Here is a 26,735-nt window from a genome sequence, read left to right on the forward strand (position 1 = left end):
TAAGTTTGAACTAAGCAACCAAGTGGTCTTTCCCTTTCCCTGTAATATTTTCTGAGTTCTTTGCCTATGTGAGTCATTCATTTCTTACATTATCCTTTGTGAGAAACATGTCACCTTTTTATGAGATGCAGTAAAGTCAGTGGAGAATGTCTAGAAAAAAAAAATATTATCTTTGCTATAAATCTTGGGCCCAAATCTGTCGAAATGGCTTATAGATATTTGGCATCAGCACCATAGTTGACTTGGGAATCGAAGGATATACTTGAGTGGATAGGGGAGGCAGTGAACCTAATAGACACGTCCAGGTTTTCAGAATGGACCAAACATACAAAGATGGGATGGGCCTGACCAGTAGAACAAGTGAAATGGAGATGAGAAAACAATTCTGTTGGTTTTAGATGGAATCATATGTGATGAACAGTCACGTAGATAGCCACTTGCTGGATGCTAATAATAATTTAGGGTAAGTACATAGAAAATGCTGCCTGATTTAACCTATTTGATTTTATTTTCTATACATTCTGGAAATAGAGTAACTTGGTAAAATATTGTGTGGTGTGATTGCAAGTAAGTTTTAGTTTTTAGTATTAGTTGAGGAGAAAGGAGCAAACAAAAAGGAAATACAGTCTTTAATTTTTATGCTGTAATAAGGGATGCAGGAAAATAAAAAAGGCAGTCAGTTCAGTCCCTGGGTTACGAAGGAGATCCATTCCTGAGTGTATCTTGTAAGAATTTGTAGGTAAGTCAGAACAGGTACACACGGTTCCTGTTTAGCCTCACTTCAGTGCAAGAGGAAACCCTGGTGGCATAGTGGTTAAGTGCTATGGCTGCTAACCAAAGGGTCGCCAGTTCGAATCCACCAGGAGCTCCTTGAAAACTCTATGGGGCAGTTCTACTCTGTCCTATAGGGTCACTACGAGTCGGAATCTACTTGATGGCACTGGGTTTGGTTTTTGGTTGGTTAGTGCAAGAAAAGCCTCCAATCCTTTTCAGTGATTCAAAACCTGCACTGCAGCAAGTGAAGGTGATTGTGATGAAGAATTCCTTGGGAGTAGAGGTTGGTTCAAAGATTTCAAAGTGAGAACAAATTTACATAACGTTAAAGGGCAAGTACTGGTTGTTTATAAGTCCTAAGTCAGGCGTTTGTAACCTAGGGACTGCCTGTAGTGACTTGTCTAATTAAACTTTGAACACTCTATGTAATGTCTATCACTTTGCTTCTAAAAAGCCAGTTAAAAAGCAAGAAGGAAAACTGATATTTTTAAATTGGTTTGAATATTTCTTGCTCTTTAACGTATAATAGGTGTAGGGGCTCCCACTGATCATATTTCATTGTTCTTACCATTTGAAAGTGTCATTCATTGAAAGGGTCCTGGCCCTGTCTCCACGATAAGCCAGTGCTCAGCCTAGAGCTCTTTGATCATTAGAGTCTGGTAATGCAATCCAGGTGGTGGTAGTTAGGACGATGCAAGTGGTGTCCACACAGTGGATTCTGGGGGAGGCAGGGCATGTTTCATCATATCAAGTAGAGCTTCAAGGGTTAATCGACAATTGCTTTTCCACCTCCTAAAAAAAAAAGGTGTCTTTGAGAAATATCAGAATAGCCTGATCTTGCACACGAAGTTTAGAGCTTCTGGCATTGTTTTTCCAACTCCTGAAAAAGACAAGGCTGTTTTTTTTTTTTTTTTTTAATATCAGAATAGTTTGATCCTGTATGCCAAGTTTAGAAGATTAGCTTTAGAAACCAATATTGTGTTTTTCTCTCTTCCCTTCAGGACAAACTATGTTTCATTTGGGACCGCCTCAACTACCTTACCAGGCAGCACCAGTCTTAATATGCCTTAAGTTTACCTTCTACTATTGAAAGGATCTCTCCTTGATGTTTCATACTTTCACCTTGAGAAGGCAATATGTGTAGGATGGATTGAGCAGCTGTAAATAAATATAACAAAGTAGCAGAGTGGTTTGTGGGAGTTTTACTATATATACACATATATAATATTTTCCAGTCTGGTTTCAGACCCCGGCGTGGCTTGGAGACAGCGTTGGTGTGTATGAAGGCTCTTCCTCGAATGAAGGATTTGGGACAACTTTCCATGATGATTATATTAGAGCCTCAGCTGCTTTCGTGTTGGTCATGAGGTGATGCTGAACCGAATGCTTGAACTAGCAGGAGTGGCTGGGATTGCATTGGAGTGGTTCCGTTCATTCCTTCCGGGTAGGTACCAGCTAGTGGCAATGGGTGAAAATACATTGAGGGCCTTCCCATATGGAACCCCATAGTAGTCAATCATTCCCCTGTTCATGCTTAGTGGGCACAAGAGGACAATTGGACACCTGAAGGCCAGGCAGTGTGATTCGAATGACTGTGTAGGAGGGTATGAGAGTGATTCCCAGAATGATGTTGCTGACATTCGTTATTCCGTTTTGTCAGTGTGCCAGTGCAGACTGGAACCAAAACTGAGAAAGTTTAACTCTGACTTGTTGGAAAGTGAAAATTCGGGAGTCCCTTGTGTGCTTTCTGATTTCTGTGTCTGAATTATCGTTTGTGTAAACTGTGGCCATATTTTGACCACAGATTTATCTAAACATGAAAATCCCATTGCAGTGTTAGATAGAAATGTTGTGTTTTCCTTCCTGGTATATATCCAGAGCCTTCTTCCCTGTGAGCATTGACTGCATGTCCACGATCTTTCTGGCTGAAGCTGTAGTTTGCTTTGTTCACCCTTTAGTGTGGGCCTTTTTCAAGCAAAGTAGCCTGACTACATTAATAAATATTCTTCAAGGTGATGACTGATCGTTCCCAGTGAATGATTTGTTTTATCCTCACTGAAAGCACTTCATTATTCTATTTTATTAAGATTGAAATTGGGTTGTACTTTTAAGGAATTCTGCAGCCTAAATACTGCCTCTTCTTAAATTATTCAAACATTTTCAGTTTTTGCAGGGAATATGCTAGTGTTTCTTTAATTTTGATCACGTTCCTTAGAAATTTGGTGCATCCTCTTGGTTGTTATTCATTTATATATTAGTCCAGTTATTTTTCTTCGGGGAAATAAAAAGCTTGCTGAGTGTTGGGCGTGGAAGAAGTTTATTAGGTCTAAGAGAGAATTCAGCTAAAGAAATGAAAAGCATATACACAGATGCATGTGCCTGTAAATATCATTGGAACTGTCTGTTGAATGTTATTTTGGCAAAAGGGCAGGGAACTAACATTTAAGTAGCAACTGGTCAGTGTCAGGCATTGAGCCAAATAGTTTCTATTTTTTTTTTTAATAACTCCTTTAATATCACAGTAACATTGAGAAATAAATGCTATTTTTTCACTTTAACAGATGAGGAAATGGATACTTATAGAAGTTAGATATCTTGCCTGAATTCACACAATTACAAGTAGGAGATTTGGCATCTGAGCTTGTGTCTGGCTCATTACAAAGCTCAGTCTTCATTGCAATTGGCCACAGACAAATGTTAGCCTAGAAGTTTTTTGGGGCTCCCCAAAGAGAAAAAAGAAAAAAGGCCTATGAATGAGGCATGAACAAACTAAGGAGAAAAGGGAGAGGCATAGGCACGTACTAGAATAATGTTTGTTTTGAAAATTTCAAGAGTTTAAGACAGTTTGACAAGCCAAGTGACAAAAGAAACAAATTTAGGATCTTCAAATGTTCATCATTTGAGGGATGAACAGGTGTTTAGAATTTCAGTTTTATCTCTTGCTGTGACATTTGTTCACAATTTGTTCTGAAAATGAAGTAATGATTCCACACATTGAAACCTAGGTAACTATAAGGAACAGTGCATTTAAGTTGATCAGTTAGTAGTTATCCAAGGATAGCATTTGAAGACAAATACCAGGTGTTTACTACTTATAAAAGCTTTAAAAAAATTTTTTTTTCTATTTTTAGTACGTACAAGTTTTCCTATGTGGAACCTCAATTTACTTACCACTGCTTTTCATGTATAACAGAAGCCTTGGTGGTGAAGTGGTTAAAGCACTCTTCTTTAACCATAAAAGTCAGCGGTTTGAACCCACCAGCTGCTCCATGGAAGAGAGATGTTGTAGCCTGCTTCTGTAAAGATTTATAGCCTTGGAAACCCGATGGGGCAGTTCTACTCTATCCTATAGGGTTGCCATGAGTAGGAATCGACTCAGTGGCAGTGGGTTTGGTTTTTGAGTTTTCATGTATAACATGGTACTTGTGATGTGATGAATTCTTGTGTTCTGGTAAAGTAGTAATTTTTCTGGGTTTCTGTAAATAGTTGTTTTAATCTGACTGGATAAAGTACAGATCAGTATTATCAGTTAGCATATATAGTATTCCTTGGATATTACTTGTATTATTCTTCTTATATTGATGAGTAGCTGTCTTGCAGCACCACAATAGATTCATTTCAGGCATAGCCAGAGAGAACAGGGTTTCTGTGCTCATAAATTGACTTTTAGCAATAGAAAGGTACTATGGCATACATTAATGTTGTCATTGTTATCCTAACACAGTATGCTGTTACTATGTTAGCAGTACCTTAGGAAACAAATCAAGAAAAAAAGAGGTAAAGCTCTTTAACTATAATGATTTTCAACTTTAGCGCTATCTTTTATCCACTAGCAGCTAATGAAGTAACATTCATAATTGAGAACACCTTAAGCTTTCTTGTGTTAGCGTAAGTGAAATATTGATTTCATGGAAGTAGGTGGCAGGTGCATCGAGGAACTATTTCCTGAAAGCTTAAGTGGCAATATGAAACCACAGGAATATTAATTCAAGTTAAATGAGTGGGTTGGAGTTGTGCTTACTTAAATAAGATGTTTGCCAAATGGACAGCTGCCATGATTTTTCAAGTTTTGTTTTTTGAACATTGAAAAATGAACGAAGGCAGAAGAACGTTTCTCCTGTCACTACGTAAACATAGCTTGTTCTCTATAATTTAAAAAAAAAAAAAATTAGTAACTTTTAAATCAGTTACCAATTAGTTATTTGGTTAAATAGGGCCCCAGGTTTAAAATAATTTTCTTAAACTATTCCCTTGGCTCACCAGTTACTTTCCTTTCCACCGAGATTGCATTTATGTATTGTTCTCCCTATTTGTTACTGGAGTTGTTCTCTGGAGAATCTTTGTGTACCTGCTTGGAACATTGATATTACTGTAAAGTAATGTACAGGAAATCTTGTTTTGTCTAAAGATGCATTTCTACCCAGGGGTCATCAGAATGTGCATTTTTTTCCTAAGGAGGATGTTTATGTCTCTAAAATAGAAGTAATGCACATATAATCTCTTAGTAGCATTATTTTTGGAATTTATTAATATGTATGTGTATATAATTTTATAATTTTCAAAAACTATTAGCCTGAAACATTATTATTCACACTCTTAACATTTGCATTGGTCTTAGCCATCCTTAGCCTGACTTTAGTGTCTTCACTGTATGAAAGAGTCTTAATATTGGCTTGTAGCAACTGTAGGCATTTCTGCAATCCCTGCCCCCAGTGTCAGAATCTCATGAATCATATTTCCCTGAGGATGAGATTAAAACAAGAACTAGGCGTATTAAATTTCTTTTTAGCCTAGTGCTGGATCTTATATATATTTTTAAGTGTCGCATACTAAGTTTGGGGAAGAAGTATACAAAAATTCCCAGGTCTATTTATACATTATTTCTGAAAGCGTATTGTTCCCTTAAGAGTTCCTACCATGAATTTCGGCATTTTGGAAATTGATGATTGTTTCTTTCTAATCATTATATCTGAATTTTGCAGATGTATTTCATACCATTCCAAATAACTGATCGAATTACACATAACATTTTATAGCAGAAAACTATAAAGTATCTTTATATGGAAACACTTCCAACCTAAGTAGAAGACCACCATTAAATGACTTAACTTGAGAATATAAATGGACAGAGAAAGAGGAGAAGGAGGGGGAAGGAGAGAGGAAAGCTAAATTAAATTGACGTTTGTCCCGGGGTAGGAATGCTAACCTTAACAGCACTGATTGGTTTAGTTATTTTTAAATATCCCCTTTATCAAACATTTAAAGCTAAAATTTTTTCCCATAGCCAGCAAAACTCTGAGGAGTGAAATTCTTTTGACGTTCTGCTGATCAAGGAGATTCAGATGCATTGGACCAGAATCTTTTGCAGAGAAGGGAAAGGAGGATGAATCAGAAATAAAATAATGGACAAGGGAACTCTGCCTTTTTTTTTTTTCTTTCTGAACCATACAAAGCCATTAAAAAATGATAAATGTTTAATGACCATGCACTGTTCTAATTTCTTTTTATGTTGAGGAAGATAGAATATAAATGTACAAAACCCTGGAATTTTCCATATAAAAAGTTACAGTGTTGGAAAAAAATTAGAAAAAATTCAAATGTTTAAATCCACATTGGACAGGGAAATGACTTTTCATAGTTCGAAGCTGTAAAATAAATCAAAAAGGAAAAGATGGATGTAATTGATCACATAAAATTTGACGTATCTGCATATAAAAAAACAAAACATTAAGTGACAGTCAGTTCATGGAGAAAATATTTTTAGCTAATTTGCTAAGAGGTATTCTATAAGAGAGAGAGAAAAAACAGCTAAAAAATGTTGATCTGAGCAGCATCATGGTTAAAGAGACATGAACAGAGGAGCTCCAAAGCATAAAACTAAAGAGTAAACAAGTATGTGGAAAGCCATCGAAATGCACATTTAAAGCAGCCATTGGGATTGTTTTTTTGTTGTTGTTTAGTTTACCTGTTAATCAGCCCACGCATTTTACCCTGACTCCAAATAATGTTTTCTGCGTATGTACCAGTGGTGAGAGTGTAAACCCAAACAACTCGTTTGAAAAGCCATTATTTGTAAAAAGTCATTAATAATTTCTATCTTGTGGCTTAATAATGCCGCTTCTGAAAACCTATCTTAAGAAAGTGTTATTGATATAAGAAGAAAGTATTAGATGCACTAAGATATTCATATCAGTGTTATTTCAGTTATAAATAAAAGACATAATTTTGAGTCCTCTCTGATGAAATCAGTGGTTTTCAAACTTGGCTGCACGTTCAGATTATTTGGAGACATTTAAGAAAATGCTCACACCTGGCTCCCGGCCTGAGTATTTTCTTTAATAGGTGTAGAATTGGCCCCAGACACTTGTATTTTTTTTTAATTCCCCCAGTAATTCTAATATACAGTTTGGTAGAATACCACTGAGTTCAAACAAGTTGATAGACTATTTTTACTTATTAGATATGAAAACTAGAGGGTTTTGTGGTAGTATGGAAAAGGGTGAAAAAGAAATATTAAGTAAATATTGTGAGTCAACATTTATGCAGATTGTTCTTATCCACACCAGAAAAATAGGCTCAGTGAAAATTTACAAAATCCTCAGTTTTTTTTTTAAGGAGTTAGGATTTTTGGTGACTTTTTTTTTTTTTCTCAATTGTCACATATTAAGTAACGTTCTTGCATTATATTACTGTGTAAAAGAAAATATACTTAGTAGAAGGAGGGTTCCTGCTGGGAAGATCCTCTAGCTCAGTATATTCATAGGCCTATGAATATAGAGATTTATTCTGACTTCTAAAACAGTCACATACTGAAATTAGTGTCATACCTCCTAATATTTCACTGGAATCCTTCACAGGATTTTCTTTTCTTTCCTTTTTTTTTTTTTTTGCAATCTCAGGAATATTTTCTAATATAATTTTCTAACTTTTGGAATATAATAAGATCAACTCAGTCATTTTTCTCTTATTACTCTCCAGTTATGTCGACTGTTTTAAGTGCCGTCAATATGTTGATGATTCCCCAGTGTTTATTTTCAGCCTTAGCATTAGCTTTGTGATATGTGTATGTCTGAATTTTGAATGCATACCTTTAAATTAGTAAATCCAAAACTAAATTCACCACCTTTTTCTGCAAATTACCACTCCTTCAATTTCACCTTCTTAATTAATTACACCACCATTCACCTCCAGCCCCTGGAGCCATCCTAAGCTCCTTTTTCTTCCTTATCTCATGCATATAATCAGTTTGCAAGTTCTGCTGGTATTTTTCTTCCTATGTATTTCTGAATGCCTCTCCATATCTCTGCCCCTTCCATCCTTTCTCTGGTGAGACCCTCATCATCTACTCTGTAGACCAAAAGGGTCAGGTTCTAATTGATCTGTCTTCTTCTAGGTGTGTTTTGTTGTAAACCTATACCCATGCTAGCGTTATGACAAGGTCAGGTTCCCTTTGCATTGCCCTGGGGCGCTCCATCATCTCCTGGGTGAAGTAAGTTTAACATATTTGCTGGGCGTTTCAACCCCTCTGTGATATGGAACATACCTCCCCTGTGGACTCTTCTCCCTGCCCTCCTCTACCTTCCACTCACTGCTCTGGGAATACCAAATAACCGTGTTCCTGCATGCCACAATCAGTTCTGTCCATCTGTTGACCTTTTCATGCTACTTCCTGTACCCGGAATGGCCTTTTCACCTCTATCCCTTTATTGGATTGGCAAAAATTATAAAAATTACTGTTATCTATTATTGATTGTTGTTGTTGTTAGCTACTACACGTTGACCCCTGACTCATGGCGACTCATGTGTTACAGAGTAGAACTGCTCCATAGGGTTTTCTTGGCTGTGATCTTTACAGAAGCAGATCATCAGGTCTGTCTTTCGTGAAGCCACTGAATGGGTTTGAACTGCCAGTCTTTAGATTGGTAGCTGATGGCAAACCATGTTTGCCACCCAGGCTCCTAGGGTGAGGCATATAAGTGCTGTCATGGGAAGGTAATTTGGAAGTAGCTATTAAATTTTAAAAACATCTCTTCAACCCCCAAAATTTATTTTTTAGAATCTATCCTAGATTTTTCATTCAATTGTATTGTTTGCTTGCATAAACATGTTTAAACATTAATATAGTTGAATCATGGGGAGAACCTGGTAGAATTAGAGAGAAGCCAAATTGTGAATAAAAGAACAAAATCAGCAACACCCTTTTTTTTCTACTTTGAAATTTTCGTAAATACAGCCAAGTATGCATATGCCAGCAAACACCAGCTAGTTGTGAACATGTTGTCACAGTTGCGTAAGATTTTTTTAAAGTAAAGTCTAGCAGAAAAACCTGAAGCTCCCTTGATTTCCATCTCTTTCTTTTCAGAGGCAACCAGTGACATGAATTTGCTTTGTATTATTGTACCTCAGAATTTTATACTTTTAATGTGAATATAAAGATACATAGGTGAAAGTATATCTGTGTCTATAGCTACAACCTATTGATGTACATTTAGCTTAGTTACAATTTTTTTTTTTTTTTTTAAATTAACAAGCAATGTCTCTGTGAATGTGTGTGTTTTCCTAGGAGCCATACCAAAAAGTGGAATTGCTGATCTGTAGAACTTGTGGATTTTTTTTTCCCTTCACTAGATATTACCAAATGTCTTTCTAAGCTGGTGGTATCAAATTATATCCTCACTAAAGTATTTCGTAGTTTCTGTTTCTGGATGTTCTCATTAATACTTGATGTTTTCAGGTTTCAAATTTTGTTCTCTGTAACTTTTGAAATGTTGGCTTATCAACAAGCCTTTGAACATTTTCTGCATGTTCTGGCAGGGTCCTTCGGAGGGAACATGAAGAAGAGTAAGAAAGTTGGAGTCCTCAAGGCCCTAGCTGCCATCTAGCCGTGTGGTGGTAGACTATATAGAAGTAAACAGTACAATATGTAGAATAGGTTCTAATGCCTACATAGGTTCAGAGAAGGTGTAAGTAGTTTTTAGGAGGTGAAGGGGATCTTGACAAATGAGTAGTAAGAGAGTAGAATAGAGTGCATTGAGGATTAAGAGAGCATGAGGCTTGCAATGCGGTTCGAATGAATAGTAAGCCAATAGTCAAACCATTGCACATTGCCCCTAAAACCTTAACCTGAAAACAGTTAGTACAACCTTAAAGCATATCTATTTTAAACTCATGATTTTACAGATGAGGAAATTGATGTCTAAGAAAAGGGAGTCAGCTCAGACAAGTCACCTGACCTATTCGTCAAGTGACAAAAGTAAAAATGGGGGATTTATGGACTTACTTAACATGGACGTCCAGCGGGTTGATCTGCAACATGATTACGTAGTTAATCCAGAAGTTCAAGTGATACCATTTTTTTTTTCTCTTTCCATGTTTTACTCTGCTTTCCTCTGGCTAGCCTTATTCTCAGCAGGCTCCGTCCTTATGGAGGCAGAGATGGGCACCAGCAGCTCGAATCTCTTTTTCATTTCTTTATTATTATTACAATTAATGTTTCTACTGAAAATAGCTTTTTCTCTTTCTCTTTATTTCAATACTATAAATTCCCCCAAAAGATACTGAAATGCCCACCATTTGACCAATCAGCATGACCAAGGAGATAGGGGAACCTGGCTAGCCTGGATGAGAAACTCACCCCTGGTGAGGAAGTCAGGACCATTTCATTGATGGCTACTCTGGAGTTCATAGTGACTAAGGAAGAGAGTTCCTAAAAGAAAGACGTTCAGAACCTGCAGATACAAGATGGCCACTGCAGCCTGTTGGGCATGTGGAATGTTTTACAGACATGATTGTATTCATGATTTTAAAAAGAATATTACCCAGTGCTGTCGAGTATTAGTCATGTTCATTGCAGTTGCCTTCTGTCCACAAATCTGTGATGGTAACAACTTTTAAAACTGATTAAATTCATTTCAACGAGCATCTTTTGAGCAAGTACATGGGCATAGGTTGTCAGATAATTCGAAGATCAATAAGATGTGCTTCTATCCCTTTGAAGTTTCCAGACTTGCTGAATGCAATAAGGGCTAGAAAGATACATAACAGTTTTGATGAAAAGAAACCATGAACGATATGCAAAGCGCTGAGATTGTTCTAAAGGAAGGGAGAAATCCTAGGATCACAAAATTCATTTTGAGTGGCAAAATGGAGCACAGCAGGGCCGAGAGGCAGTTCCAGGCAGAGTGTTTTCATAAGTGCAGAAGCACAGAGATGGGAAGCCACGGAAGGACTGTGATTTATTGATTTGGATTGGATTTTAGGGGAGTCTGAAAGTTAGAGAAGATGAGGTAGATCTCAGGTGAATTGCAGAGGGCCCTGAATTCCAGCCAGAGCACTTTGTGCTTCTGTTGGTAGGGGGTGGAACCACTGATTTAAAAAAAAGCTTGTGTATGGTATGGCCTGGGTAAAATTGTTTTCTGTTTAAGGAAAATTGCTCTATTACCAACATGTAGGCTAAATTAGAGCAGAGAGGCATTGAAGGCAGAACAGTAGCTGTAGAATTTTCCTCTTGTGAAACGGAGGTTGGATTAGGATGTGAGGAAATAAAAATGTAAATTAAAAGATGAACTTCGTTGAGGCTTTGTGGTGGCAGAATCATGGGACTAGTGTGAGAAACGTTTCTGTCTTGGGTGATGAGGAGGAGTATAGTACCCATTGTTGAGAGAAATGGGGACTCAGGAAACAGATGTGCATGGAGGGAACTGAATAAGAAGATTTTTTATGTTGGGTGTATCATCTCTTAGGTAATAATATATTGCAAATATGTAGTATTTGCAATTATGTATGAATATTATTTATAATGTACTATTATTACAAACCCCCACATGTCTGTCAGTTTGTTGTACTGTGGGGGCTTGCACGTTGCTGTGATGCTGGAAGCTATGCCACTAGTATTCAAATACCAGCAGGGTCACTCATGGCAGACATGTTTCAGCCGAGCTTCCAGACCTAGACTAGGAAGAAGGACCTGGCAGTCTACTTCTGAAAAGAATTAGCCAGCGAGAATCTTATGATTAGCAGCAGAGCATTGTCTGATATACTACTGGAAGATGAGCTCCTCAGGATGGAAGACACTCAAAATACAACTGGGGAATAGCTGCCTCCTCAAAGTAGAGTCGACCTTAATGATGTGGATGGAGTCAAGCTTTCGGGACCTTCATGTGCAAATGTGGCAAGACTCAAGATGAGAAGAAGCAGCTGCAAACATCCATTAATAATCAGAATGTGGAATGTATAAAGTGTAAATCTAAGAAAATTGGAAATCATCAAAAAAGAAATGGAAGACATAAACGTCGATATCCTAGGCATTAGTGAGCTGAAATGGACTGGTATTGGCCATTTTGAATCACACAATCATATGGTCTATTATGCCGAGAATGACAAATTGAAGAGGAATGATGTTGCATTCATCATCAAAAAGAACATTTCAAGATCTATCCTGAAGTGCAACGCTGTCAGTGATAGGATAATATCCATATGCCTACAAGGAGGACCAGTTAATATGACTATTATTCAAATTTATGCACCAGCAGTAAGACCAGGGATGAAGAAATTGTAGATTTTACCAACTTCTGCAGTTGGAAATTGATCGAACACACAATCAGGATGCATTGATAATTACTGGTGATTGGAATGCGAAAGTTAGAAACAAAGAAGAAGGATTGGTAGTTGGAAAATAAGGCCTTAGTGATAGAAATGATGCTGGAGATTGCATAGTAGAATTTTGCAAGACCAACGATGACTTCTTTACAAATACCTTTTTTTCACCAACATAAACGATGATTATATACATGGACCTCAGCAGATGGAACACATAGGAATCAAATCCACTACATCTGTGGAAAGAGACAATGGAAAAGCTCAATATCATCAGTCAGAACAAGGCCAGGGGCCAACGGTGGAACAGACTATCAATTACTTATGTGCAAGTTCACTTTGAAACTGAAGAAAAATAGATCAAGTTGATGAGAGCCAAAGTCTGACCTTGAGTATATCCCACCTGAATTTAGACACCATCTCAAGAATAGATTTGACACATTGAACACTAATGACTGAAGACCAGACAAGTTGTGGAATGATATCAGGGACATCATACATGAAGAAAGCAAGATGTCATTAAAAAGACAAAAAAAAGACCAAAATAGATGTTAGAAGGGACTCTGAAAGTTGCCCTCAAATGTCAGGTAGCTAAAGCAAAAGGAAGAAATGATGAAATCAAAGGGAAGCTCGTGAAGACAGAGTAAAGTATTATAATAACGTGCAAAGACCTGGAGGTGGAAAACCAAAAGGGAAGAACATGCTCGGTATTTCTCAAGCTGAAAATATTGAAGAAAAAATTCAAGCCTCGAGTTGCAATATTGTAGGATTTTGTGGGGAAAATATTAAACGACACAGGAAGCATAAAAAGAAGATGGAAGGAATACACAGAGTCACTATACCAAAATGAATTGGTTGACATTCAGCCATTTCAGGAGGTAGCATATGATCAGGAACCGATGGTACCGAAGGAGGAAGTCCAAGCTGCAATGAAGGCATTGGCAAAAAAACAAGGCTCCAGGAATTGACGGAATACCAACTGAGATGTTTCAACAAACGGGTGCAATGCTGGAAGTGCTCACTTGTCTATGCCAAGAAATTTGGAAGACAGCTGTGTGGCCAGCCGACTGGAAGAAATCCATATTTATGAAGCCTATTTTTTTATTCTTAAGAAAGGTGATCCAGCTGAATGCAGCAATTATCAAACAATATCATTAATATCTCACACAAGTAAAATTTTGCTGAAGATCATTCCAAAGTGGCTGCAGCAGTATATCAACAGGGAACTGCCAGAAATTCAAGCTGGATTCAGAAGAGGACATGGAACCAGGGATATCATTGCTGATGTCAGATGGATCCTGGCTGAAAGCAGAGAATACCAGAAAGATGTTTACCTGTGTTTTATTGACTATGCTAAGGCATTGAACTGTGTGGGTCATAATAAATTATGGATAACATTGAGAAGAATGGGAATTGTGGAACACTTAATTGTGCTCATGAGAAACCTGTACATAGATCAAGAGGCAGTCATTCGAACAGAACAAGGGGATACTGTGTGTTTTAAAGTCAGGAAAGGTGTGCGTCATGGTTGTATCCTTTCACCATACCTATTCAGTCTTTATGCTGAGCAAATAATCAGAGAAATTGGACTATATGAAGAAGAATGGGGTATCAGGATTGGAGGAAGACTCATTAACAGCCTGTGTTATGCAGATGACACAACCTTGCTTGCTGAAAGTGAAGAGAACTTGAAGCACTTACTGATGAAGATCAAGGACCACAGCCTTCAGTATGGATTACACCTCAACATAAAGGAAACAAAAATCCTCACAACTGGACCAATAAGCAACATCATGATAAACTGAGAAAACATTGAAGTTGTCAAGGATTTTGTTTTACTTGGATCCACAGTCAACACCCATGGAAGTGTAGCAGTCAAGAAATCAAAAGGTGCATTGTACTGGGCAAATCTGCTGCAAAAGATTTCTTTAATGTGTTGAAAAGCAAAGTTGTCACCTTGAAGACTAAGGTGCTCCTGACCCAAGCCATGGTGCTTGGTAAAGTAGAGGGCCAGCAGAAAAAAGGAGGATCGTCAACAAGATGGACTGACACAGTGGCTGCAACAATGGGCTCAAGCATAATAAAGATAGTGAGGATGATGCAGGACCAGGCAGTGTTTCGTTCTGTTGTACGTAGTGTTGCTATGCGTGGGAACTAACTCAACAGCACCTAACAACAACAGCTATTACAAAACCATTTAAAGTTCCTAGGTACAATTTTCAATTTTGTGAATTTACATGTGGAAACATAATCATCACACTTACGTTTTTTTTTTTTTAACTGAAAAACATATTTTACAAACCTTTAAAATATTTTCTTTTTTTTGGCATTTGTCTAATGAAATTAAACATTCCTGGGAGAGATGACTGGTAGGTACGTTTTTATAATGATCCCAATGATACGAATATGGTGTAGTTGTGTTTCCCCAAGCCTACTTCTTTGAAAACTACAGTAGGAGATGTTAGTAACTATTATGGTGAGGGGGATTCCTTTGTTATTTATGTTTAGGAAAAACTGAGCTTAAGCAATGCAGTAAATGTATGTTCAATGAATGGAATGTGTTATTCTTTATTAATCTGATTCTACAAAGAGCCATCTCAGTTATGGATATGAGTTCTCTACCATTTTCCTTCAAAGTTCTTTCATCCCTAGTTTTCATGGATAGCATTACTTGAGGAAGATAGGAGCATCTTGTACAGCCTAATTCTTTATTACACTAGAAGTCCACCCTGGGGAAGGCACGGCTCTGGGCAGTGTTGACTGGAGATTGGGCCATCCACCCTACCATTTGGTAGTTTCTGGCGGTTCTTTATGTGCTAACTTTTTTTGTTTCTCAGCAGTGCTATTTTTTCTTAGCAGCCAAGGTAAATTAAATGGAGGAGGTAACTCTATGGAGATAGAATGTGAGATTGTGAAAAGGGATTGGCTTTGGAATCAGATTGGAGTTTGTATTCTAGCTCTGTCACTTAGTTGTTGTCTGACTTGGTTCTTAACCTCTGAGCCTTAGTCACGTGTGAAACTGGGAATCATGTTTATATTTTATGTTGACTGTAAGGAATGTGGATAATAGTTGTGAGAGTGTCCAGGCACAATAAAACCTAAAACCAAACCGAATGCAACCCACTGCCATCAAGTCGATTCTGACTCATAGCGACCCTGTAGGACAGAGTAGAACTGCCCTGTAAGGTTTCCCAGGCTGTAATCTTTATGAAAGCAGACTGTCACATCTTTCTCTCGCAGAGCGACAGGTGGGTTTGAACCACCAACCTTTCGGTTAGCAGCCGAGCACTTTAGCCACCGCACCACCAGGCACAATATATGTGCTCAATAAATGGTAACTATAATAAGAATATTATTATCAGTTTTCTCTCTCTACCCTCCCTTACTGAATATGTTATTACTTATTTTCAGTATCATTCACATGTGGAAGACATAGAAGAGAGTTGTATACATGCCCACATCTTTACTTCCTTTTGCTAATGAGGGGAAAATGAAATTAGATGTTAAACAAAATCTTACCTGAACCAGTCCTTTAAACAAGTGATGTAATATTAATTTCTTCCCCTTGTCATCCTTCATACTTCTAGATGTTGGTTACTTTGAGTGGTAGCGGTAGTATTAAAAAAAACAAAAAACTCACATTTTTTTGAACACTTACACATGCCAGACACAGTTCTAAGTGCTTTACGTGTATTAGCCTAGTTATCTTCAGAATAATCTTCTCTGAAATAGTGACTTTTATTACTCACATTTTACAGTTGAGAAACTTGAGACCTGGAGAGGTGAAGTTGAAGTCACTCAGCTGGTAAATGGCCTAGCCTGCAGTTAATCCAGGCTGACTGGTTTACTCATTACTGCCCACCGCCTTACTCATTGTGCTCTGCTGCCTTTCTGACATAGCAGTGGCACTGTGGTCTGGTGTGACATGTGTGACTGTGGAGGAAAAATTGCCAGTATCTAGCTATAGATGTGGCATGTTCTTTAGTGGGTGTATATAATCAAAGATAAGCACCTCGCCCCATATTTCAGTTGGAGGTCTTTAAAAATTGTAACATCGATGCTGTATATGCTTTTGTTTATACTTGTGTAGGGCGATTTCTTAATTTCCGTAAATTGTTGCGTGTCATTGAGTCGATTCTGACCCATCGTGACCCAATGTGACAGAGTAGAACTGCCCCCTACACTTGCCATGGCTGTAATCTTTATGGGAGCAGACTGCCACATCTTTCTCCCACAGAGCATCTGGTGGGTTTGAACTGCTGATTTTTTGATTAGCAGCCGAGCATTTAACCATTGCACCATCAGGGCCCCTGACTTTCCTCATAGACCCTTTTTAAAAATAATACTAAGTAGTCTTTTATGCTTGTTTTAGTGACTTGGAATTTTTGCCTCCTAAAACTAAAGGTCAGTCTAGTGGGCCATGTCTCTGTGAATCACTATAGGCTGTCTAGTGTACCTTGGTAGTCTCTGTAAAGTACATAAAAGATCCAAGTTCAAATGTCTGTTTATATTTCAAGAAGAATATCTTTTTATATTGTTCAAACCAATCAGAGCTACATGTTAAGGTTTGGAGTCTGAAATTGTTTCTAAACAGCAGAGTTAAAAATTGCACAATTTATGCCACTTGACAGCTATTTCTTGCCTCAGTATCCCCACCTGATAGAAGAGGGCCAAGAGTACATTTCTAATTTTACACCAGAAACATGCTGAATGTTAAAAGTCACAGATATTCTTCACCTAGAAATTTGCGGACTATCTTCCTTTTATATATGGTCTGTCTCTTATTTGTGTTGATTAGTTATTCCTACTTCTTTTTATGTTCCTAAAGTCTAATCTTTGTTATTTCTCATATGTCAGTGGTCATTAAAAGCTTCCATTAGTGATCTTCTTAGAGGCGCTATGAAGTTTGAGACGCTGTTTTTCTTGAATATCCAATTTCAGGGTTGCTGTAGGTCACTTTTATGGCTACTATTTTATGGGCTGGGATTATTCAGATGACATATAAAGGACTCCAGTTTTTAAGGTTTTATTTTCAGTCATTTTAGGGAGTTCCTGGCTACCAGTAATATTTCTCAAGAATAAGAAGTTAGTTTGGCCTTGATTTCCAAGGTAGCTTTGAATCATCTACGTTTCTGATGTACCACCTGATGTACACTGTGTCCCTAGGTGTGTTTGCCTCATCCTCATTCACGGGTAAAAGTATAGCAGACTTCTCCACTGGTAGGGATATGACCATTAAATACCTAAAGGACATAAATCCAAGGGCACATTTTTTTAAAACTTTTTTGTGAAGTGTAGCATATGTAGATTTTAGTACACAAATCCTAAGTGAATTGGTTTTCACATGGTGAATACAAAGATCCAGTGTCAAGAACAGAAACATTACCTGCACCCCAGAGGCCTATGTAATTTTCTCTTAAAAATATATTCTTTATAATAATTGAGATGCTTTCTCCAAGCTATCAATACTGGAAATATTTAAAAGGTCCTGTTATTAATTTTTTTCTTTTGAATGGATAGTGAATATATAATCGTTTCCATTAATAGCACCTAGCACAGTAACTGTTTAATAATGGTTCTTAATAATTGCTTTTGAATTGTTGAGTTTTTGGGCCTGTGTAGCGCAAGATTAATTTTTTTACGTCACCGTATTTGGAAAATGAACTTTAAAAATATTTTCAGGAAATAGCTTTCATTGAATAATTATATTAAGTAAGAGATACTTAATAAGATGAAATAGTTTAAGATTTGGATTACTTAAATGTTGTCTTGTTAAGCTTTATTATTTTGTAGACAAAGAACCAGAGGCCCACCATTATGATATTTTCTTTGTCATGTCCACCAATTTTCTACCAATTGCATTCTCCAGGTATTTTTCCTGGTTTTTGAAATTACTGAAATGGATAGGCCATCCATTTTCTTCACTGAACATTCCCTATTAGTAAAATTTTATGTTTTCCATCAACAATTTGATGAGATCCAGCAATGGTTTTTCTGTATTTCACACAGCACTGGGGTTCTGCAGAGCGTCTCGGGGGGTTCTTTGATGTCTAGACAGTTTAAATTATGCCTGCACCCTGCCTCCAAATTCCACCCCGTTCTGCTTCAGGGGTTGCGGGAAATGAAAACAAACCAGAAGGGTTCCACAACTCTACCATCTATGGGGAAATACGAAAAGTAGAATAAGCTGTATATCTATCCTGGCAGGTGTAAAAGGGTCAAATTATAGGGAATTGAAGAAAGAAAAGAGTTGGGGAAGGCAGAAACAAATATTGTCCTGCTTATTAAATAATATGTGAACGCACGTATGTCAGGAACAAAATGAAAACAGTATAGACGTATTAGGGAAGAGAGTAGAAATCCCCTTTACCCTAACCCCCCAGTTCTTTTCTCCTCGCCTCCCCACTGGTAACCAAATCTAGCAGTTTGATGTGTTTCAGCATATTGTCCTATTTTGAAATGGTAAGATGCAGAATTGTGTTTTTAATCAGAAAACTAACTTCCTTCTTTTCTTTTCTTTGTTTCTCTTTTATAAATCGGAATGTTGCGGTTCTTTCGATTCATCTTGTTAGAAAGTAAGTAACTTGAAATTTCAAAGTTTTTTTGTTGTTAAAACATTGATATGCTGTTGCTGCATATACGTTGTTATAAAATGTTTAACTCTGTGATTCTGTCTGAGCTGATTAATCCTGGCAGTAACTGTAAAAAAAAAAAAAATTAAAAATAGTAAACGTTATATAGGTGTTCATTCTAAGAACACAGACTTTTAAAATATATCGTCTTTCATACTCACAGTTAATCACTGTTTTGGATAAATAGCTGTTCCTTAAAACAGGCCCAGTGGGGCACTTAGGAACTCTAGTTTTTCTGAATGTAAAAATCATAGAAGTTAATTCAGACATACATTTCTTTAGGGAAAGCTGTCCAAATTTTCTGTATTTTTTGGAGTTGGGAGAGAATAAGAGCAACGAGTAACTAATATGAAAGGTTTTTTTAAAATACATTTTCCTTGTCTATTCTGCATTGAATAAATAATTTACCTTTTAATAATTATTTAATTCTTCTGAAGCTAATGCTTTCTCATTTTTAAATAAAATGGAAGGTACTGTTTTGATTTGTTTTTTTCATGTGAAGAAATGCAAGTGATATGCTTAAAACGAAGTGACTAGTCAAGGAGTGATTTTAGTTGTAAATTTGACATCCAAATGCCAATTATTTTCACATTCCTCTAAATGTGAATGTTGTATAGTTTTAAAATAAAACAAATTTCATATGTCTTTTTTGGGAAGGATTTGGGAACATTACAGTAGTCGGTAAGACTTTTGAAAATATATTGTCATGTGATTGTGAATTGCACATTTTCATATATTTTCAAAGTAAATCTTCAGTATACTGAGTTAATAAACAGTATAGTTAAATAATATATTCATGTTAAGTGAGCTTATTTGTATGAAACTAGGTGCTTATCACATATGTTTGCAGCAAGCATAGCAGTAAATTGGCTACCTAATAGCCAGTTTATCTTCTACAATTACCTTCAGTTTGCTGTACCTTAGAAAAAAGAAACAAAAAACCTTAGAAAGCAAATGTAAATTATAGTGACTTTAAATTATGCTTCTTTAGTAATTTTTAGTTTTCTTTAAGTCTGTATTATTCTTTAATGGTTTAAATCTGAGTTCTTAGAATTATGGTTATTAGACCTTATGAGTCGAGAATATGTGTGCGGTTTGGTGTGAGGTGGACAATGTTAGTAAGTCTACGTTGTGTCATTTTAATGTATTGAATTTTTATCTCATGTAGTGTTATCTTCTCGCCACATCCCTGCGGAAAGCCTACGTGTCTGACAGTTACACTAAATTAAAACTCCGCAAATCTGGCATAATCATCACAAGCTTCAAATTGTCTATGCTTTTGTATAAAGTACAATGACAAAAAATATATTTTATAGCATACAATATCATATGTATGGCACTATTTTTCTGGAATCTCTTTGCAGAGAGACATTTCTGAGGAGATGCGTGTATTTTACTCTATACGTATGCTTGGGCCCACTTAAATAAGAGCAGAAAAATCTTTTATGAGGGATAATAATGAAATGAGGTCTGTAAGCTTGTAGGAGCTTCTGAGGAAAGATACAACATAAACACACCACACTGTTACCATTGTACTTTAGTTTTATAGCTGCATTGTGTTATGACTAAACTTCTATTAGGTCTCTTGTTTCCTGTCAGACCCAATGGAATCATATTTATGTGTCGGCACAGAGCAATTGCTTCCTAAAATAATAAAGAATGTTCCTATTATTATAGTTCTTATAAACTTTTATGACCATGATGTCTTCTGGCAACTCAGCGAATCTGACTTTTTCATCGAACTGGTGATTTTCCATGGAGCATTTTTTATTGTAAGAAAGCGATTCAATAATCTCGGTTTTTAGAAAACTTTTAATGTCATAACAGAATAATAATTTTTTATCCTAGAAATTGAACCTTTAAAAGTATAATAGCCTAAAGGCTCTCTTACCTCAGAATGTGTTGTGTTAAAGATGCAGAACCCCTAAGATGCATGTGGGGTGGGGCTGAGGCTTCTAATCAATATTGGTTTGACCAATCATTGATCTTTTCGCATATTAGGGAGTGAAACGTATATGGAAACAGTGTAATTAAGTGAAAGCGATAATTCTAGCTCTTTAAAAATATCAATTTGCAAACAAAACACAAAAAAGAGTGTAAAGTCTACCACAGGGTACATAAACATTGCTTTCATAAACATCTTCTGAAATGTATGAATACATTTCAATAATGTTTCTGTATATGTATGTTGATTTTTTAATCATTAATTTAATGCTGCTTGATTTAGTTTTGAAAAAAAAAAACTGGTGATTTAATCATTCAGTCAGTTGCATCTTTGCTACAGAACATAATTATTAGCTGGGCTCCATTCCCAAACACATATTTATTAATTTGACATATCTAACTGAGAAAAAGACTCACTGTAGAAGCTGTATCGGAGACACAAACACAGACATAGATTCTCATCTGGCCATGTGAGAAATGCACTGTTGAAAGTAACTTAAATACTTGTAATTTCAAATCAGTTCTTCCCTATTCTTTTGTTGCTTTTCAACCTATAGGATGAAGCTGTCCTTGAACTTGGTTTTTTTTTTTTTTTGATCATTCAAGTGCAGCCATCAAGTTGTAATACTTAGAAAACTGAGGCTTCATGATGTTATTTGTAAAATAATACCACATAAATGTTGGGCTTTGGTTTCTTTAAAATATAGTGTTGATTGCTTTATGAATAAAAGCATAATTTTAATTCAGGAGACTTTTTGCCTGAAGCCTGTAAGACAGATGCATCTGATTAACTTTGGCGAAACTATACTGGCCCTTTATTGTAATGTAGATGTTTTCTGGGTTGGGAGGATATTTTAAAAAGGCATGCAAGAGGTTTTTTTTTTTTTTTTTTTTTTATAAAAGAGACTTAGGAGAACAGTTTTGCCTCAGCAGCTCTATTGCAGACTGCTTCATCTTTGCACACTTTTATTTTCTAGTGGAACCTCTCCATTAGCCTGTCTGAATGCAATGCTTCACACTAACACTCGAATAGGGGATGGAACATTCTTCAAAATCCCTGGAAAGTCAGGCCTCTATGCTCTCAAAGTAAGTTGGATTGTTCTACATATTATGTCTGTTAAGTTATTACTATATTTCATGCATTTTTTTTTTAGACATGTGACAGTAAACACAATTAAATTTGGGTGAAAGGTAGATGAATGACCCCATATGCCTTTTAAATGTTTTCATATGTCTTAAAAATGATTTCATATTAAGAATAAACAATGACATTTTTCTTTAAGGAAAACATATCTGTGGTCCACTTTAACATATGGTAATGGAAAATAGTTGTGGCTTCCTTAAAATTCTTGATTTTTGAAAATTTTCATGGAGGAATGCCGTGGATGGATCATCAGCCAGGAGTTTGAGATGATCACATTTGTTATAAGTTATTTGACTTAATGACCATCAGTTGATACACAGGTTTTATACCTATATGGCTTCCTGTCTTTTTATACAAATAAGAGAGTTATTCCTTCTGCTTGAAAACTTGCTGGTTGAAATCAAGTATTCAATTTTAAAACAAGCAGTGACCTCAAGTAAGTTTTACAAATAGCACATACATGTTGTATGAGAAGAACAGAGAAATATATATATATATATAAAACTTCAGGTAACTGAGGCTTCATTACTTTAGTAGAATTTAGTTTTTCTGTTTTTATAAAATTCTTATTCCATCTGGAATTGGAAATGCCATCTGAAATGGAAAATTCCAGAAAAGGACAAAAGCTCATTATCTACAAATGGTTGCATAGATTCGAACAAGTGAAACCATTATATTATTTCTTATAGTTTTTTTTTAAACTTAATAAATGATGGATTATATTTAAAATTCATTCATTTTTTTTGAGAAGTTTTTTTTTTTTTTGATGCCAGAAGTTATACCTGGCAACGAACCAGGGATTCTTCCTCAGCTACTAAGCATCTGGCTCTTGTCCCTGTGTGTATTTCAGAAAATAACACAAGTTAAATAAAAAAAAAAATAAAAGGACTTTCATTATTTCAGTTGCTTTTTGTAGTTACTTGGGTGTTTCATATACTTCTTAAAATTCTGAGTTATTAAGACATTTTCTTACATAAGAAAGAATGTAGAATTGAAGAAATGGCAACAACATATGTCAAAAGGAAACCTTTGTACAAATTTTAAAAGAGTTTCCAAAAAATCAGCAATAACAATGTTATTTTCTCAGTTTGTCCCCTTCCCAGGAGTGATTTCCATTAAAAAGTAAATTATTATTGAAAATCCAAATCACAAATATGAGAATACTTCAAGAGTCCGAAAGTATTTTGAATGTCTTCAGTTGCTGATATATCACCGTAAATTATCTTTTTTTTTTTTTTAATAGAAAGAGGAGTCGTCATGCCCAGCTGATGGAACATTGGATTTAGGCTGTGAGTCTGAATTAGATGGCACAGAAATGGCTGAGGCAAATGCTAATGGAGAGGAAAACGGAGGTAGTTGTGATGAATTTCAAGATATAAAGTCCTGTTCTCTTAAAACTTATATAGAATTCTAATAATTCACTAATTGAATTCCCTACTACTTAGGTAGATTTATTTTCGAACGATTTGGATTAAAAGTTAGCACCTAAGATAAGTAGACAGTTCCTTGCTTTTTGTTTTGTTTTTTATAGCATGCATCTCCCTGGATAATTTTCTTGTGTGTTGCTAGGATCAGTGTATTTTTCCTACAAGCTGAAAGGGTAATCACTGGTATCTAGTGGTGTTATTATGTGGTGATTGAGGATACTGGTGTTTTATTTCTGATTAGGTTCTGATTTTTCCTGTGATCATAAGTACTTTTATAATAGCTTTCTTCTTTGGTTTGTCATTTATAAATTAATCTTAGTGCTATCATTCCTCACAGTGAAATAGGGCCAAACAAGACATATTCTTGTTAAACACTTTTGAAAATTAAATGACCCTTTTCACAGTTCTAAAGGAGTCATATCCTACCTCTGAATTCTTTCCATGTTAATTCATTTTTATGATTCTAAAGACAATGACATTGTGATTCTGTTGGTGTATGTCATTTATGCATTGTAATTTTGCAGGTCTTTGTATCACAAAGTGGCTCTACCTTTTTCCACTGTATAGAAATTCCGTAAATAGATCCAGATCATGATTTGAGAGGAAGAATGAGTTCTTAAAGCCCCTATCAGTAGACTCATAAAAAAATAAAAACATGGAGTCGATTCTTACTCATAGTGACTCTGTAGGACAGAGTAGAACTGCCTCATAGTGTTTCCAAGGCTGTAAATCCTTATGGGAGCAGACTGTCACATCTTCCTCCTGTGGAGCAGCTGGTGGGTTTGAACCACCGACCTGCTGGTTAGCAGCTGAGCACCTAGTGCTGCACCACCAGGCTTCCTAGTAGACTCATAAACCAAACCAAACCAAACGCACAGCTGTCAATTTGATTCCGACTCACAGAGACCCTATAGGACAGAGTAGAACTGCCCCACGTGGTTTCTAAGGAGCACCTGGTGGATTCGAACTGCTAACCTTTTGATTAGCAGCCTTAGCTTTTAACCACTATGCCATCAGGATTTCCAAGTAGACTCATAGAAATATATAAATTATCTTCAAACACACAAGCCTTCAAGGATGCTTGCAGAAATAATCATATTCCATAATAGCCCAAAGCCATTCATTTTATTAATGGTCATAGGAATCCCTTTGTATTCTGTATCATGCTGAGTGGACTCCCCTGCCCTTTAAACTGATATGCTTTCTGATGGGCCCCGTGAGACTGGTATTGCTTCAGTTCCTACTGATCTGTAGCAGAGGTTGTGAATGTAACACAGGAAACAGCTTCTTGTAGTAAAACGACTGCAGGCTGCTGCTTTGTCTACCAAGTTTTAACTAACTTTCATTTATTTTACTTGATGTCGCTATTCCTGGACTCTTTCAAAATGCAAACCCCCCATTGTTGTGTTAGTGTTGAGAACCATGAGCAGTCCTCGTGGCTAGGGAGAGAACAAGAATGATGCATGGCAACTTCCTGTTGTCTAGAAGGTCTTGTCAATGGGCATACCCTTCTTCTTCCGTAAGGTGAAGGAGAATCTTACTGGGATCATTTCTGTCATTTTAATATCTGCTCGCATGAGCACTTTCTCTCTCTCTCCCTCTTCTCTTTTTTGTCTCAACATATATATTTAATTTTTACTATGTGTCTGTTCAAGACATTGTATTTACATCTGTAAAAAACAGAAACAAGCCTCTCGTGGAGTTTATGCTTTTTGAGAGAGACAGACAGTAGCGATATAAATAGGAAATATTTTGTTAAGGTCCCTGGGGGGCGTAAACACTTTCCTCTCAGCTGCTAACCTAAAGGTTGGTGGTTTGAATCCACTCAGCCATGCTGTGGAAGAAAGGCCTGGCAATCTACTTCCATAAGATTACAGCCCCCCAGAAAACCCTATGAAGCACAGTTCTACTTTTAAAACACATGGATTTGCCATGAGTTGAACTGATTTGATGGCAGTGAATTTTGGTTTACAGCCTAGTAAGTGGTGGAAAGTGATATTGGACAAAATAAATTAAATAGAGGGGTTACAAGAGGAGGAGAGGGGTCCATTTGACAGAAGACCCAAGGGAAGTGAGGGAAGAGATATTTAAGGGTGGAGAGTTCAGGTAGAGGGAACAGCAAATACAAAAGTCTTGAGGCAGGAGAGTGCTTGGAATGTTCCCAAAATAGCAAGAGGCCAGTGTGGCTGGGAAGCTGGAGGGAGCAAGGGAGAAGCACCATAAGATACAAAGTCATGGTAGTGATGGGGGCTAGAATGTGTAGTACCTTAATAGCGACTTTTGATTCGAGTAAGATGTTCAACAATTATAGGGTTTTGGGCTAAAGATACATAGTGATATGGCTTATATTTCAGCAGGATTATTGAAGACAAGAAAAGTAGGGAAATAAGTACAAAAACAGGGAGACCAGTTAAGAAGCTATTGCCATAATCTAGGTGAGAGGTGTGATGGTGAATTGAATCAAGAAAGGAGTAGTGGAGGTGGTAAGAAGTTACTGGATTCTGGATATATTTGAAGGTAGATCTAACAGGATTTGCTGGCAGATGAATGAAAATATGAGATGAAGGAAGTAAGGATGACTCCAAAGTTGGATTGTGTGCAAGTAGAAAAATTGCCATTAGCTTACGTAGAAATATTTGCAAAAGAAGCAGTGTAAGGTAGGGGGTTGTTAATCAGGAGCTCAGTTTTGGGCAGATTAAATATGAGACTGCTTTTCAACATTGGGGTGGATATGTTAAGTAATTAGAGTTATCTCTCTGAAGTTCGGAAGAAAGACCTTGCTGGTGATATACATTTGGAAGTTGCCAGTTGATAGATGGCATTTAAAGACGTAAAACTGGTTGGGATTACTAAGGATGTGAAGGCAAGTAGAAGAGACAAGGCTGAGTCCAGAGACACTTCAATATTAAGAGGTTGGATCACATGTAGGAATCAGCAAATGAGACAGGAAATGAATGAACAGAACAAATTGTTTTCTGTCTTCCTGGTGACGCAGTGATTAAGAGCTTAGCTACTAACCAAAAGGTCAGCAGTTTGAATCTACCAGGCGCTCCTTGGAAACCCTGTGGGGCAGTTCTACTCTGTCCTATAGCGTCACTATGAATCGGAATCGACTCAATGGCAATGGGTTGGAAGCCAAGAGAATAAAGTGTTTCTGGGGAAGGAGTAATTCAAATGTGTCAAAGTTTTTGACATGTCAAGTTGTGATGGGGACTAAAG

General features: G+C 36.7%; 1 protein-coding gene across 1 annotated transcript in view; it reads left to right on the top strand.

Annotated features, from left to right (window-relative positions):
- The window catches only part of ASXL3 (ASXL transcriptional regulator 3), a 220,263-nt gene that overhangs the window by 62,932 nt on the left and 130,596 nt on the right, over positions 1 to 26,735 (top strand). The window contains 2 exon segments of the mRNA XM_049900833.1: positions 21,923 to 22,031; positions 23,333 to 23,441. Coding sequence (XP_049756790.1) covers positions 21,923 to 22,031; positions 23,333 to 23,441 — 218 coding nt within the window.

Source organism: Elephas maximus, chromosome 11 (genome assembly GCF_024166365.1).
Source record: "Elephas maximus indicus isolate mEleMax1 chromosome 11, mEleMax1 primary haplotype, whole genome shotgun sequence".
Classification (NCBI taxonomy): domain Eukaryota; kingdom Metazoa; phylum Chordata; class Mammalia; order Proboscidea; family Elephantidae; genus Elephas; species Elephas maximus.